General features: G+C 37.9%; 1 protein-coding gene across 4 annotated transcripts in view; it reads left to right on the top strand.

Annotated features, from left to right (window-relative positions):
* The window catches only part of LOC135169985 (neprilysin-like), a 37,519-nt gene that overhangs the window by 7,630 nt on the left and 13,012 nt on the right, over window positions 1–16,877 (top strand). For 3 of the 4 annotated variants that reach the window (XM_064135464.1, XM_064135465.1, XM_064135466.1), the window contains exons 4-5: window positions 6,909–7,016; window positions 11,848–12,062. In XM_064135464.1, the coding sequence (XP_063991534.1) occupies window positions 6,909–7,016; window positions 11,848–12,062 (323 nt within the window). Of the gene's footprint in view, window positions 1–5,596; window positions 5,814–6,908; window positions 7,017–11,847; window positions 12,063–16,877 lie in introns of those variants that run through there. The other variant, XM_064135467.1, reaches the window with a different exon arrangement.

Genomic DNA, 16,877 nt, shown 5'->3' with positions numbered 1-16,877 from the left:
TATTCGTACTAAACAATAATTAAATAAATAATAATGGAGACTAATTAAGAACTCGGTGATAATAACTAACAATTGAATTCTTTTTTTTTTGGTTTTATGGCCTCCATGACCTCCAGGAAAGCTCCCTATGGGTTTCATAAAAAAATCAACATAATCACGAAAATATTACCAATTTTTAAAATATGTTTTGCACGTCGTAAAAAATTGCGAAAAATCCTATTTTTCCATTATTCATGCCCCACATGTTGTGGAGTACCTCGTTGTGAGGCGGGTTCGACAGACGGATTTTCAAACAAAATTTGAAGACTCAAATCGTCTTAAACTCCAGTTTTCCGCAATCCAGAAGATGAAAATAACCTCCAGAAAAATGAAACCATCACTCCATTATTCATGCGACTCCCCCTCCCCCTCTTTTTTAATGTCAGAAAAAACTAAGACAGATTTGCATGTTGAACATGATAATGCATCAGGCTGATGCCTTCATGGAAGACAGTACCAACGGCAAAAAAATTCCCAGAAAGTACGTAGCAAACAAAAATTGCTGGAAATGTGAAATTCAAGCTGTACAGTGGGTCAGAACTGGGGGAATGGTATTACATGTATATGTATAACGAAAGTCGAAAGAGAAGTTACGAGAAATAACGGAAGACATAAGATGCAACTTGGCGCCAGTGTAACGTCTACATTTTTTTTACAATTTTTCTTTCGATTTTTCTTGCTGATACGATAAGGTCTAGCCCCGAGGTTCTAATACCGATGAAATTCAATCTGCGTCACGATCCTTATTCGCGATGGAAAGTGATAAGAAATACATCCGGTGGTGAGTGGCTCACGATTTTTACGGTGCGATTCGGGTAAAAATTACTGCGCCGCCTACAGCGTACGGTAAAATTTGTTTATCGGTTTAGAAAAATTTCTATATCGACTTCGGGAAAATTCAAAGCTTGATGGAACATCTCCCGTCGGGAATAATCGGCTACCTTCGGTGATCATCGTTAACGAATGACAATGAGTTGAAAATTACCGTGTGGTGCAGTAAAAAATGAAGAAAGGCCCAATAAAATAAACTGACCTCGATAGAAATTTCTATAAATTTTTCATTTAACATCAAATAAAAAATGATAAACCTTCAAATGTTATACCACTGTTCAGTAAATTTTACGAAACCACAAATCATTAATTAACAAAATTAACGGTATTAACACGAATTTTTACGGTTCTAGTACCCGTCACATTAATTTTTCAAACTTTTTACTGCATCACATATCAAATTGAGTGGACGCGATTTAAAAAAAATTCTAAATCGATAAATAAAATATTTATCTCCTCATCGAAATGAAAATTATTAAAATTAGTATAATATGGGAATAATGGTAATCCTCAAAGGTCTGCAGAGCCTTGTTCGAAACCCCACATTACGGAAGTCAGCTATGATCCCGGAATATCGAGCAAGAGCGTCAGCGAAGCCCCGCAAAAGTCAACTCTTTTTATTTACGTAAGAAAATGTATTGCATTTTAACGTAAAACTTGATTAATCATCTGAAAACAATGGTTTCGTCCTTGAAGAAGGTCGCATTCACCCATCAGACGTTTGAAATAAAGCGTCGACGTTTTTGTGAGTCTTTGCAATTTTTTTCGGTCATAAATGTTGAGTACTCAGCTGCGAAATGCATGAAATTTGTTGCCACAGAGATCGTTAATGTTAGTTGCCATGCACTAAAACCGAGATTTCGCGAGGGTGTATACGGCCCAAGTGCTCCAAAAACCTGGAGGGGTGCTATATTCCGGTGAATACATCGCCTCTTGAGGTTCACGGGGGGGGGGGAGAGTTAAGAGTCTTTTACGACAGAGTGAGATAACATAATTGTGAAAATTGTTCAAAGCTGGTAAATCCTCTTTCGTTCATTTTAAAAAGAAAACCTTCCACCTCTTGCCTAAATATAATGTGAAAGCTCGACAGACATTCATGAGGGTGAAAATGGGATGGTGAGAGGTAGCGTAAGGGTCAGAGACTCGTAAATTTCGTATTTCCAGGGTCGAAAGGGTCAGAATTTCCGAAATTACGTAAAAAACCAGAGAAATCCCCTGGGACATTATTTCTACGACAAAAGTTCAAGAGACTTTCTCGTCAGACGGAGATAACATAATCCTGAAGATCGTCTCGAGCTGGAAAATCCTGTTTTATCACTCCAAACGGAAAATCTGTCTCCTACGAACATTGAAATTCAATCCACCTTTTGCAGATATTTTAAAAAAACCAAAAACGTCTGAATAAAATTCAAATTCTTCGGAATTTCAGGCTCATTTTTTTTCCAACTTTGTATGTGTGTTATTTATTCAAATGAACAACCGGTTGATCAGATAAATAATTTTTAAAGTAGTTAGAGATTTTTGGGAACTAAAAATCATCGATAGATATTTAAAAAAATCAAAAACGTCTGAATAAAATTGAAATTCTGCGAAATTTCAGGCTCATTTTTTTTCCAACTTTGTATGTGTGTTATTTAATCAAATGAACAATTATATATAAGTAAGGCCATTTGTTTTTATATAGAGCAATATATGTTAATATTAAAGTTAAAATAGAAGAGATTTTAAGAGAGGCTGGGGAGGATGTAAAGCAAAGAAAGACGTTTGTAACATCAATAAAATAAATAATAATAATAATAATAATAATACTCAAATGAACAACCGGTTGATCAGACAAATAATTTTTTAAATAATTAGAGATTTTTAGGAACTAAAAATCATCGACGTAAGAACTCAAATTTATCAAACCCATAAAAACCGCAAAGGAATGTGATCCCCCATAAAATATCTCCCACCCAACTTCAAGAGTCTTTCACCTCAGACTCAGATAATTCCGAAAATTGTCCAGCGCCGGAAAATCCTCGTCCATCATTCCAAAAATAGACCTGACATGCCACCTCTCCCCAAAATGGAAGATTATTATGCGGATACGTCTGACCCCGTTCCTCCAGCGAATGCGCCACTAGATGATGATAGGGTTGAAAAAACTGTGTCTGATATAAATTGAATTGACCCATTGTCCCATGATTCCGCGAATCGCAGCTGATGCCAGACGAATGGGCCCATTGTTGAATGGGACTCAAGGCCCAAGTGGTGATCAAAAAAAAAAAATTTCCTGGTAATTCCGTTAAATTTCCCTAAATCACATTTATTTTATGAAATATTCTACAAAAAAGTTCTCCAATAATTCTCACCCTCTCTCAAGAGCACGTGCCCCTAATTATTTTCCCACGATTGTCCCCATTGTCCCCCAAATTCTCACCTTCTTCCCCCCAATTTTATCACCTCACGTAGTCAACGTAATTGAGTACTTGTTGCTGTGTTGTTGCACATGACAATTGCACAACTTGATGTCTAGGGCCACCGATGTTGTATTCAAATTAAGCAAGTTAGCATAGGCCCCTGGGGAAGGGATGAATAAGAGGGGGTAGGTAGGGTGAAGAGGGAAGGGGGAGGACAGACTGTTGAATTTGTCCATCAATTAACTCCATAAATTCATGAACAGGTAACTTCAGGGCCCATTAACGGCCAATAAATACGTCATAAAATTCACCAGACCCGAGACACTTGATTAATATTCAACTATTCATTGACATTTGACATGTGACAATATTTCAAGACATCCGCTAATGGGAGGAGAGAAGTTATTAAAGTTTGTACTCTCTCTAGGTAAACGTTAACTTCTCGCCCACTCGATTCTGAACTCCTTGGCAACGGTGAACCGTACGCTTGTCATATGTCTTTCAAATTTCAACTGTACGAGTTAAAGCTGGATTTAGTACTCCCCAGACTGCACTTCTCCCTCAAATCCTCAATATCAATGTACACGCTTGGGCTCTGGGTATCGATCATGGAATATGTCAACGGAGTAGACCACCAATTTGTAGTTAAGCCTGCTCACTCATGGCCATTTGACGTTTCCAGGGATTGGGTGAGACTCGGGTGAAATTGATCAACAGTAATGATCAATTATTCGTTTTGATTGAGGTTGTTTGTGAGTAAATATGGAAGAGTTCATGTAACACATTAAAAAACGTTGTCAATTGTAATCGGTCAGGGGATCAACGAGGAAAACAATTTTTTGCGAATTTTTTTTTTACTGAAAAAAAGAATTTTTGAGAAATATTTATTGGGAAAAATATTGAGAATGCTTGATGGGTCGTGAACAAAAATGAATCGTCTGTCTGTAGCTGTTTTTCAGTCCATCTCAGTGTGTTATAGTTTTTATAGTTTTTGTTCAAACAGTACCGAAATGTTTAGAATGGTTTTAATAAATAAAATCAGAGGAGAAATAGAAAGGAATTAATGAACAAGGGATTTTTGTCAAATGGGTCTAGAGTGTGAAATCTTTGGTGCGTGCGATATTACATAATTAAAGTTAATAGTTAAATCGTTTTTCTATTATTGAGACAATCCCTATCTATAATACAATACAAAATAAATAAATAGAGAATAAAAATCAATCTTATTCGCTTCTGAGTGTTTATATTTAAATTGAAAAATATTTTTATGGGTTGGGATTCTGAGGTATGATATTTAGGCTTAATTTTAAGTATGTAGACAAAGTGGAATGAAAAGGACTCTTTGTGACTAAAAGGTCCAGGGTGTTGTTTCCCTTTTTAAATCTAGTTAAATCCTCTAAGGAATCGGTACAGACCGAATGTGTCTTTCGAGCACAATTATTTTAGTTAAATAATAAAGAAAGAAAATAGTTTAAATTACTTACAGAATTATTATCTCTAATAACCCATTTCCAATACGCGATTTTGATGGTATATAAAATATCTAATAAATGGAAAATGGCGAAAAATGGAATGAAATGGTGCGATCTAAACATTAAAAAACAGGTGAAAGAACAAGAAATAAAAGGGAAAATAGCAAAAAAATAGTGTTTTGTAAAAATAGTTAAATATTAAACAGAATGAAATTATCCAATCGACAGTTGGCATTCGCAAAAATAGAGTGAAGCGATTGTTAGAGTAATCGAAAATGAAGGAAAAAAATTATTCCTTCGCCGGGGACTGGTAAATAAGAGAAAAAATTATAAACTAGGCCCCAGAGGCATTTACTTTATTCCCTCCCATAAAAATAAAACAGATAATAGCACCACCAACACTGAACTACTTCATCGATTTATAATTTGCCGTTGGCTTTCCACATTACCCTCGTTCGTTTTTTACTCCAGTTTTTATTCAATTTTCCCCACGCGCGTTTTATGCCTGAGTCAATATCTTTTCAGGGTTTAATTCGGAGGTGATCGATGGCACGAGTGCTTCTCAATCGATCCCAAATTGGGTTTTTGTGGGGCTTAAAGTCAATACGCGATGGAATTCCAAATGACTTTCTCCAGAAACCAATTTTTTTATTTGATTTTTTTTTTCATTCTTAATTACTCGTAAATTTTGGTCTTTAGAGTTTTCATTTTATCATTTGCTCCAGTGGAAATCCCCTGAGGAATATTTATAACTCACTCAGAGATAATGTACGATGACTCAACCACTACGAAATGTCTTAGAGATGTAATAAAATTCTCAATAACTTGCGCACGCGATTTAATGCCAGAGTCGAACCGCGAGTTGTCGGGATTTTCTGAAAATACGAGCTACGGCTATTCGCGAAGTCGGTTATGCTATAAATATGACCCTTTAATCGATAAGATGAATGAAGAGTTGGACTGATTACGGTGATATAAATATGTCAAATCTGTGCACTCGTTTATTCGGAAAATCAATTGACTTTTTGTTTCGTGACTAGTCGCCAGATCGTGATTCTTCATTTCTGGGGTATGAAAATTGTTGGGGGTTAACTCCCTTGTGTATAACCCTGGCCATACTCCGTCCAGATTGTACGTGTGTGTGTGTGTGTGTTGAAGTATCGACTATGGAATTAACTTGGGAATATACATTCACGAGGGGTTCCTCGCAGACTTAAATATTTACTTTTAAAATCATGTCCATTTTGTCCGGGAAAATTAATCAAGAACTGAATAACGAGCTAATCTATTAGCTTAATTAGTTTTTCCTGTGATATCTGGGCAATAAAAACAGATTAATAAACTTATCACCGAGAGATCGCTAATTATTTTGTTATCGGCCCAGAGTCACGAAAAAAAATCTGATTACTTTGAAAAATTGTTTTCCAAATCAATAATTAATTTTTCATTCAACGATTAAATTTACTACACAATGTACCGACTAAAAAAATTTCTCGTGAGTTAATGACTCGACCCTTACGGTCTCCCAGACCCTTAAAAATGTCCGAAGACATTTGGTCCCCGGGGACACCTCAAACTTCAAAATTCTCTTTGATAAATCTGCACTTTTCATTTGCAAAATAAATAATTAATTTTTGATTTGACATAGTTCATTTACCCGGCACCATCCCAACCCCCAAAATAATTCTAATGAATTTCTCACCGACGTGTAACCGAGTTTGTCCATAATTTAGAATTCAAAGCTCCTCGAGTTTTCCCCCCGAAGTGTTGCTGTTCCTGGAGTTGCGAGCAAGTACGAGATATATTCCGATGAGATAGCTTAGTGACGTGTCAAAGAACTTCGACTCGGTTGAAATTGAATTGGGGATGTGGATAGTGGTGAGGTGAGCTCACAAAGTGAACGATAAGAGGGAAAATAACGATGAAAGCTCCTTCGAGAACTTGGGAAAAAACTTTCCCCCAAAAAAAAAAACGTCTCACCCCAGAATTAATCTGCATCACGAATTAAATGAGAGACGGTTAACTGGATCTACCGTCACCGATGGCACCTTAAAATAGCCCCTCCGCCCCCGACGATCCTCACAATTAATTATCTATCCCCGAATTTTCATTGAAATGTCACAACCCCTGAAATTATGAAATAAAATTAAAATAAATGTTTCAGAACTACTGACAAATGTCACTGGCAAGATGACCGGTCCATTCGAAAAACTGGGGCTATTTTACACGACATGTCAGCAGCACGGTGATCTCGGAGTCGATTTTTCACCAGGTAAGCCTGTCACAATCGATAAATCAATGGTACCTTTGTCCACTTGTCTCGAAACATTAAACAGAAGAGGAAAAAAATAAAATAAAAACTACCCACATCCCACAGACACGTCGACAACTGCTCCGAGTGACGTGGTAAAGGGGTGGAAAAAAAAAAAAGTCTAGTGGCATGTTAGTGGAAATAAAAAATAGAAAAAAAGTATATCCACATAGGCGCAAATAAACTACGAGTCAACGGTATTTTCAGCGGTAACCTCGACATTATTCCATTCGCCGTGGACTAACAAGGGCTGTTTTTAGCCAGTTCCAGGCATGCGGCCTGCAGATCCATCCGTACAACCCCTCATCCTCCTCCCCCCCCCCTGCCCCCACCGCTCATCGCCCATTTCATCCCATGACCATTGAGAAAAATGGCAACAATGTTGATTCGTTTACACGGACATCACTCATATCTGATAAAAGCGGAAGCAAAAAAAAATTCGTCAATGTCCTTTTTTTCGGCTCACGTACTCAGAGCTTTACACTTGCCAGGTCGTATCAATTATTCATACAATATGTGGGCACACCTGGCCGGCAAAACCTCTGAAAATTTGATGCCGCATCACGCGTCTGATTGATGCAATTTTCGATATTTTTTTTTGAATTATTTTTTCTGCCCAGAAATTTTTCGAATGCGACTGACAAGTGGGAGATTTTTTTTTTTCGTGACATTTGATGTGTTCGATATAGTATGTTATCTAGTCCTAAACCATTGCATATACCCTTATCTTGAGATGAGATAATCTAAGATAATTATGGCATCTCATTTTGATGTAAGAAGATAATTTTTTTCACTTGTTTTTTTTTTTTTAATTTATCGACGTAGAAGGCACCTCCCCCGACGTTATCATTTGACTAATCTCCCCTCATTTAAATTGTACCTGTTGTAATGCACTTGATCGATGCAATTGACTTCCGCCATTTTTTCATATTCACTTGCCGTGAAAAGTTTTCGAGGAATAACAAATAGAAAAAGAAAAGTGAAATATTTTTAAAGTGAAAAAGAAGTTGAGGGAGGCGTTGACGGGAAAATCCTGAGGGAATAACCGGTGGAAGTTTTCGAGAGCCCTCGTGCAATAAGTAAAAAAAAAATGAAACTGTTGTTCATTCTTTTCGCGCAAATTACTTGCTCTTTTTTTTATCATCAGATGGAAAAAACGAAAATTAAAATTCCGCGGGGATCGCCGGGGTAAGTTTAATTCCATTTGCCAAAGAAATTCGCAGTTAGGAGGACAGTATTAAGATAAGAAGTTGTTCAGACTCGGTAAAACATTTGCTAAATTCAAACAACTTAATGGGCTCGGGTTTTTTTAATCAATAGTTCCAGGATATGAATGAGATATTATCTAGCACCGAGAGAATTTTAACGACGGTGTCTTTAAATCAAGATGATTATCTCTTGATGGAAGGACTTTTATCCTCGCCTCTGGCGCCGTAAAAATGCTCTAAAATAATATGATTAATTCAGTGGGTAATTCCGCAGATCAGGATTTCATCTAAATAGATTTTCATCCGGATCAGACTAATAACCGGAGAGGAAAAAGCTCTCTCAGTTAAAATCCCTCAATTTTAATATAAATAAAAAAAGTAATTTTGAGAACGAAATATATTTTTTTGGCTCCATCTAACCGCACGCAGAAAAAAATTATTGAAAAATTACGTGCGTGTTGGGTAATGTGTCAGTCAAAACAGTATTCGGTAAAAATTACGCAAGTTATTACGCACTTTTCCAGTAAACTTTCAGGAAAAAGTCGAAAATTCTCCAGAACAAGTCTGGATCGTTCACTGAAAAAGTGCGTGACTGTTTCTGCACCGGGTAATTAATGCGATAATCTTTTAAAAATAGTTGGTGACCCTTCTCGGGGGTTGTAAGGCCCAGGTATACATCGCTGGTACGTCAATTCGCACTCCGGTAACCGTTGCCAACGACAACTGATCCAAAGGCAACTTTATTCTATATTTAAGACATGGGATTAAATTAATTAACCGCAATCCTCTCAAACCTGAGACTATATTCCAACAAAAAGATTATGGAATAGACAGATAATTTATCAATAATTTATCTCTCCATAGGAGCAGTTTATTTGAATTTGAATTCTTGTCATCACACGTCACAGGAGAATTTTCTAAATTTTATGCCACTGAACGACGTCAGAGAAAGTCATTCTTTCTTTGTACGCGTTTTATGTTAAATTGCAGCGTCACTCTTTACAATGCGTCGTTAAAAAGCCTGGTGTATATCCTCCATAAAAAATCCACTATAGTGGAGCCATTTTCCAGTGGGATGCTGATGAAGCCGGAAGTACATGAGCATTTTCCACGTATATGCCAGGGTTCATTCCAACTGGTTATCATCCCCAGAACCTGACCTATCAGTCGTTTTGAGGGTATGAGTGGCTACGACGTCAACGCTTGTATTCAGATTCACATTTGCATCTCATCTTGTTCCACTCTCTACCTCCAAATCTTATTATCCAATTCTTTCTCTCCGGAATAACTTTTTCAATCCCATTATCGCAATCAATTTCTCGTTCATATTTGTGGGAGACAAATGGAGGAGAGACAGATAAATGAGAGTATTCCAAATTCAAACGAGATTATTTTACTCTCCGGAGAAAAATGGTAATCGTGAATTGTTATGAGTTTTCCGAATGGGGAGGGCTGTAAATTAAGATTATCTCATTAGCGAGAAAACGTAATAATCCGAACTTGGCCTATAACTGTATAAGGTTGTAAAGTGCACTAGACTCGTACCCGAATGCTCTTTCGCGGAGCGAAAAATTTTCCAGACCCTGTGCAACCGCCAAATGGTGGTCCAGGAGCAGAACGTAATACCACTACAAACTTATTTCCCGAGTGAAGAAGGAACAGAATTTAATGTGGAAAAGAAACAAGCGGCTCGGATTTCGGAACGTGGTTAACATGTAGTGGAGAAGGCTGGGGTGGGGTAGAATTAGACCCCATAAAATGTGAGATTTAATTTAATTTACGTTATTATTGTAAAATAATAGAAAAGAAAACATGGAATGGTCTGAGCTCAATTTTCTACTAATTAAATGACTATTTTTCTGATTATGTGGCACTAGAGTCATTTGTTTCATTAATAAATAAATAAAGAACAACATGGCGAGAAAAATTCTTGAAAAATTACGTGTTTATTCCATAATTTTCCAGTCAAAATAATATTCGGTAAAAATTACGGAACAGTTACGCACTTTTTCAGTGAATTTTCAGGAAAAATGTCCAGAACGTTCGGAAAAATGTCCAAAATGTTCGAAAAAATGTCCAAAACGTTCGGGAAAATGTCTAAAACGTTCGGGAAAATGTCCAAAACATTCGGAAAAATGTCCAAAACATTCGGGAAAAATATGGAACGTTCAATGAATAAATATGTCACTGTTCCGTAATTTTTACTGAACATTATTTTCACTGGAAAATTATGGAATGAACACGTAATTTTTCAAGAATTTTTCTCTCCGTGCAAAGGTCTCATTTAACCCCCGATCTCCTCCACTTCATTACTCAGAAAAAATTGCAAAATCCATTGATAAAGCAACCCGAAGATTCCCCATTTCGATAATGTTTGAAACGATTCTAACCTTGTGCACGCAATAAAAACTTGGCACATTAAAATTGACCGATGTAAAGCTCTCGAGGGTTAAAAATCTCAAGAAGAAGCTTCGCGTGATTCTGAGGCTTTAGCCATCGAAGGCGCCGACCCACTTGTACATTACCTCCTTCCCGGAGCTTTTGTTCAAGGAACCGCAGAACATCGAAGGTCAACCCCTACTTAACCTCCCCCTTTACCCTCCCCATCGCCCATTTTACCCAACGATAATGCTCGACAGAGCGAAATAAAATGGCGTGAATGCTCTTCGAGGGGACCCTAAATCCTTAAACGTCGGTGTCAATTAACTCCACCAAAACGATTAACGTGTGAGATACCATTCCCTTCGACTGATTTGCAAACCTTGAATCGTACGTCATAACCACGGACATTCCAATTTATGGAGAACACATGTACTTCGATTATTTATCGGTTTTTGAAATTTTTTCGATTTACGAGGGATTTCATGCACCGAAAAATGTTCCATAAAAACTGAGCATTTGCTCCGCTATTTTCCAACAAAATGTGAATGCGGTAATTTATTTATTAATAAATTTTCAACTTTAATGAATTAAAACCTTCTTTAAGGCACTATAAAAATTTATATATCTTACGTTTGTATTTATTTATTTATTTACGTTCAAATTTATATATTTTCATATATATTATAATTTATTTATATTAATTTATATATATTTATATTTATTACGATCATTCTACAATAGACCATAGTCATCTGCAACATCATAACCGTAAAAATGCAAACGTAAAAAAAAAAACTATCTGTTATGCACCACAGTTTCGTAGAATTGAATTTGCGGTGAAAAAAAAAAATACTCACAACTGTTTCATTTCGGGCTTGCAAATACACAGCGAGTGGGTATTAGTCTCTGTGGTCAGGAAATACCGGTATTTCCGTTTGTGTTCATCGACAGAAGTATTCGCATGCTGTCGTCACTTTTAGCCTGATTTTTCCAGCTCCAAAAAAAAAATAAAAAAAATTCAAAAAGCTCTTGAAAACTTCTCTGGTCACAGTGGTGCATTCATTCCAAGTTTTCGAGGCGCGCTGAATAAAATTTCACTCTATTTGTTATGGTATCATCTAGTCCGGCTATCTCCAATATCAATCCCACGAAACCCCGATGAATAAAAAATTATATAACCGTGTAATAAAATTTCATTGCAGTTTATAAGTTGCTGCAGGAATTGGGCGGATACTTATCACCCAGGGTATCAGGGCCATCGGACATAACTCCACTCGTCTCAACATTATTGCAGGCCAACGGTGCGCCATTATTCGATCTTTATCTGGATGTTGATCTTTACGATCACTCGAGAACATCTGTATTTCTGGATCTACCCTCCAACAATCATCCGGAGGGATTTTTCACAGCAAAACAAGTAAGTACACTGTCGGTAGACAATGAAAATAATCTTCATTGGTGGTTTTCAAGTCATTGAATCCATTCGAAAACTCCTCTGAACCAGGTTTTTACCCCAAAATATCTGCCGAGGATTGTGAAACTACCACTATTGAAATACCAAAGTGGAGTCTCGATCTCAAATGATACAAAACCTCGTTCCGCCCCAGTGCTCCTCAAGGTGGAGGAGGAAATCCTGTCCTTCCTCACGTCACGAGCTCCTGATTCTAAATACCTCGAGCAGTGGCGGAGCTTTTTTCTTTTATGAGACGTTTTTGAAGTTCAGAGTTGCTCTTTCATTAATTTCTTACTGTAGATTAAAGTATGACACAATTTTTTTAATCATCAGTTCGTGATCTGGAGGAACTGCGCAAGTCTGAGTTCAAGAAATTTCTGAAATTACAACTTTGATTGTACCCTAAAATATAATTTTAATTGTACGTCTAGGGAATCGATAAAAATCCTCGTTTTTCGGGGAGAGAAAAGTCTGTGGAAAATTACTAGTCTTTGAATTACATAAAAATTCCTGACAATATCGTAAATTTTGTAATTAATTATATGGCTTCGTAAAATTGACTAAGCGTTTCTATAAAATTTGAAGGTCTATCATTTTTAATTTGAGAATAAATGAAAAATTGAGGGAAATTTTTTTTTAATTTCTCTCTGGATCAGTTTATTTTATTGGGCCTTCCTCCATTTTTTATTAATTACTGTGCCCCACAGTAATTTTTCCGTAACTCATTGTGATCGGTTACCGGTGAGCACCGAACATAGCCGATTATTACCGACGTCGCACTTCATCACGAAAACCGCTCCATCAGACTTTGAATTTTCCCGAGGCCGATATCCAAGTTTTCCAAAGCCGACAACCAAATTTTACCCCACCCCACAGTAATTTGTCTCACATCTGGACATTCCCCCCAGATTTTAACGCACCGCCGTAATTTTTACCGGAATCACACCATAAAAATTCTCCCATTCTCCTCTCCGTCTAATCTACCCTCCCCTCACCACATAAAACCCCATTCAACGATCCACCTACCTCCAATTTCTCCCTCAATATACCCCCACAATTGATCGCGATCCCCTGGTACCTCAACCCCATTAAACGCCCCCCACTTCCACGAATTAAAATTCAATGTTCACACTGACTTTGGTGAACTACCCGAGCATTGGACGGCATCGACCACTGACTTTAATTACCCACAGCCAAATTCTCAAAGTGTAATTACTCGGCATTAGTATGAGTGAAAATCCCCTCGTTTTCGTGTGTACGTGAGGTGCGGTGGAATGCCGAGATTTCCAAAGCGCCAAGAAATTAATTGGAGTGGAAGAAAAACGATTCTGTATCCATCGACGTGTGTGCGACCGGAAACGGATGGAGAGAGATTTAACGGAATTGAGTAATATCTTTGAAAACCCCCGCGTCGATCTCCAATCCCTCTCCTCCCCCACCTCTAACTCTCACTCCCTAACGCTTGCACACCACCTCCACCTCCCCCCAACCCCACCCCACCCCACCCCACCCCCTCCCACATTCCCTGGTACACACATATAACTCTTTCAACATTTTTCCAATCTCTGTATTTTCTCAGCTTCCGGAGCAAATGCTAAAAATACACTCGTCTAATGCGCACACTCTTTTATGTCTATTTTACTGTGGCATAAAATATCTTTTGAGTTTTGGTGATTTTTTTTTTCTCTCTCCCCACCTCCTCTCGCAAAACCCCGGAGTTTACATTTTATTTAATTGACATTCAGTACACTCGCATTTCTAGTTATATATATGGGATTGAATTTCCTGACAGGAGAGGAAATGAGATTTTCCGCTTCTGTCATATTGAATGTATCCCATGCACATTAATTTACAATTTTATTTGAAAAATGAAATGATGGGATGGACACAAATATCACAAATCTATTTCCTCGATTCGGTAAATTCAAAGCGGTTAATGAGGTGGAAAAATTATTCCGTGTGAATGGGTTTACTGGGTGTTGACTAAAACCCATGGACTTATAATAATAGTAATGAAATAGTGGTGTTGGTAATTGAAAGGATTTAATGGGAATTATATTCAGAAATATTTCGACAAAAGTGGACTCTGAGATAAGTGAACTTATCTCATTTACCCACTTCGCGGCTGAATTCCTCCCTGAAATATTTTTTTTTCTCACTTCGTAGAACTTTCCATTGAAATTACTCCATCACGAATCCTCCCAGACACCGAGAATGTTGATGAACATCGAAAGAAATTCAGTTGAAACTCCTGATGAGCGAATACCACAAAAGGTTCGCCGTAATCGATTGAATGTGAAACTTGGAAACTAGTTTCGACGTCGAGATACCAGAGACGTGAATACCACGAAAAAGTGTTTTGAAAAAAAAAATAAAAATCGAAATTCGTTTGACTCCAGTCTAAAAACTTTTGGAAAAAAACAAAAAATCGAAATTCGTTTGACTCCAGTCTCAAAATTTTTGGATTATTCTTCACTTGTCGTCAACGATAAGTTGTCTGAAATAGTTATAAAATACATTATAACACTAGTAGTACAAGTAAACAATAGGGAGACTTGCTCCGGGTGTGTGCACAGGTCTGTCCACTTGACATTCTGAGACCTTTGTCCTATCCTACTTTACGTGCACCGAGAGCACGTGAGGAAGAACAAGGGACGATTCTTAAATAGTTGAAGATGGTTATCTCTCTAGGGGGTGGGGGTGAAGGTGGTGGATGGGCCAGGGGGAGAGGGATAAAATGTTTAACGGTGGAACTTTCGTCGGATAATATTCGACAGTCGCATGCGCACTCTGGTCAATACATATTCGTTTCAAAGTGGGAGGGGGGTGGGGGTGGGTGGGAGGGTGGAAGGGAGGTTCTCGCGTAAACAAAGCTGGTCTATCGAGAATCGATATTGCAATATAAGTGTGTTAGCATTATAAAAGGCCAACAACTGTCCTCTCGACGGCAGGTTGATGTACAACTGTTAGCGAGAGGGGGAAAAATTCTTTGACGAGTGGATCACAGTCGAGGGGTTTTCAAAAATGATCGTTGGGAGGACTGTTTATGCTGGGTTTAATATTTTTTTTTTATTGAGACCCCCATGACCCTTATCAGTCTGCTGACCTGGATGGGAGATATGTGAAAATGTGATCCTTTGGATGGTTTTTATCGCTGGGTGATATGAAGACTTTTGTCGTCGTAAATTTTACGGGGAGACATGAACGCTTTGCTCAAAATTTTTGGATTAATTTTTAGGAGAGATAAGGAAAGTTTTTATTTTTTGAATTGAGGAAATGGTGACGGGGAAAATTATGGAATGAGGGAAATTGTAGATATGTGTGGTCCATTTGTGGGGAAATATTTTGAAGGGATATGTACTCGATATATTTTTTTAGGGTTATTTTTGCTTTATGGGAAGTGCAGGGAATAATTACGAAACTCGCAGTTCGCTTAGTGATTAGGGAAATTGCGGTGGGGATTAGAATCGGGGGGTGATGGAATGTGTTTTACTGACACATAAAAATTTTGATCAATATCATAAATTTTGTGATAAATTTTGTAATTATTGATATGTGGCTTCATAAAATTGACTAAACCGCACCATAAAATTTGAAGTTCTATCATTTTTTATTTGAAGTTGAATGAAAAATTGATAGAAATTTTTTTTAATTCATATCTAGGTCAATTTATTTTATTCGCCCTTCCGTCATTTATTTTTCTGTCCCACGCAGTGATATTTCGGTAACTCATTGTGATTGGTTGACAAATGAGCACCGAATACAGCCGATTATTGCCGACGTTGGACTCCCTCATTACAAATATTCCATCAGACTTTTAATTTGTACGACTAATTTTTCTCAGTCCTGCAATTTTCGCCAAAATTCACACAAACACACCATAAAAATTCTCAAATCTTTGACAGACAATTTCGCGAAAAATTCCTTAACATTCCCAAAAGAATTCCGTGAGAGTTCCTCAAAATTTCTTATATCCACCCTTTACCCTTTCCCTCCCGATTACCGGAAAATCAACGTAATTTTTTCTGAGCATTATTTCTCCCTCTGCATATAATACAAACTAATTTTTCCGTGAGAAATCCCTATCCGCCAAAAATTTCCCCCTCCCCTCACGACAATCGGCATTAAATTTCACGTACGGAATTCGACAAAGGAAGAATGATTCGAGGGCGTCCGGAAGGAAGCTGTCTGGTGGAAGAATCGGTCGTTTCGGCGGTTAACGGAGATATCTACCAGCGGGACACGACATTCTGGAGCCAAGAAGTCGATCCCCAGCGCTACGTACATTTTCGGTGGATGTGTTACAAAAGAGGGGGCGGTGCCGCGTGAGGGATGAGGGGTAAGAGTGAAGGGGCCATCTAGGGGGATGAGTTAGTTGGCCAGTAGCCAAAATTCACCGAGACCCGTGAGAATCCTTCTAATTTTCCACTACGGCCCTATAACTCATCGCCGACCTTGTCTTCTGTCATTCCCTTTCGCCTCCGCCCCCATTCGCGAATCATCAGATTTCAGATTTCAGTTTTCATCGTGGGGCAGTCGGGTAAATCAGGTGTCCTTGGACCTGGTGAAAATAATTTTTCAAAATTTTTAAATGACCTGATGTGTGCGGAGAACCCGTTAACTGTGGGGTACATACATTTTACGTAACACGACTCGATAGTTGGCACGCTTCCGGCTTGTTTGCCCATGACCACGCAAACTTTTGCCCACTCACCCTCAAACAACTACCCCGTAGTCACCAACACGTGCGCATTTGGCATGCACAACAGTTTATTTCAT

This window comes from Diachasmimorpha longicaudata, chromosome 16 (assembly GCF_034640455.1).
Source record: "Diachasmimorpha longicaudata isolate KC_UGA_2023 chromosome 16, iyDiaLong2, whole genome shotgun sequence".
NCBI lineage: Eukaryota > Metazoa > Arthropoda > Insecta > Hymenoptera > Braconidae > Diachasmimorpha > Diachasmimorpha longicaudata.
Note: the sequence above shows the minus strand (reverse complement) of the source record. Positions and strands in the feature narration are given on the sequence as shown.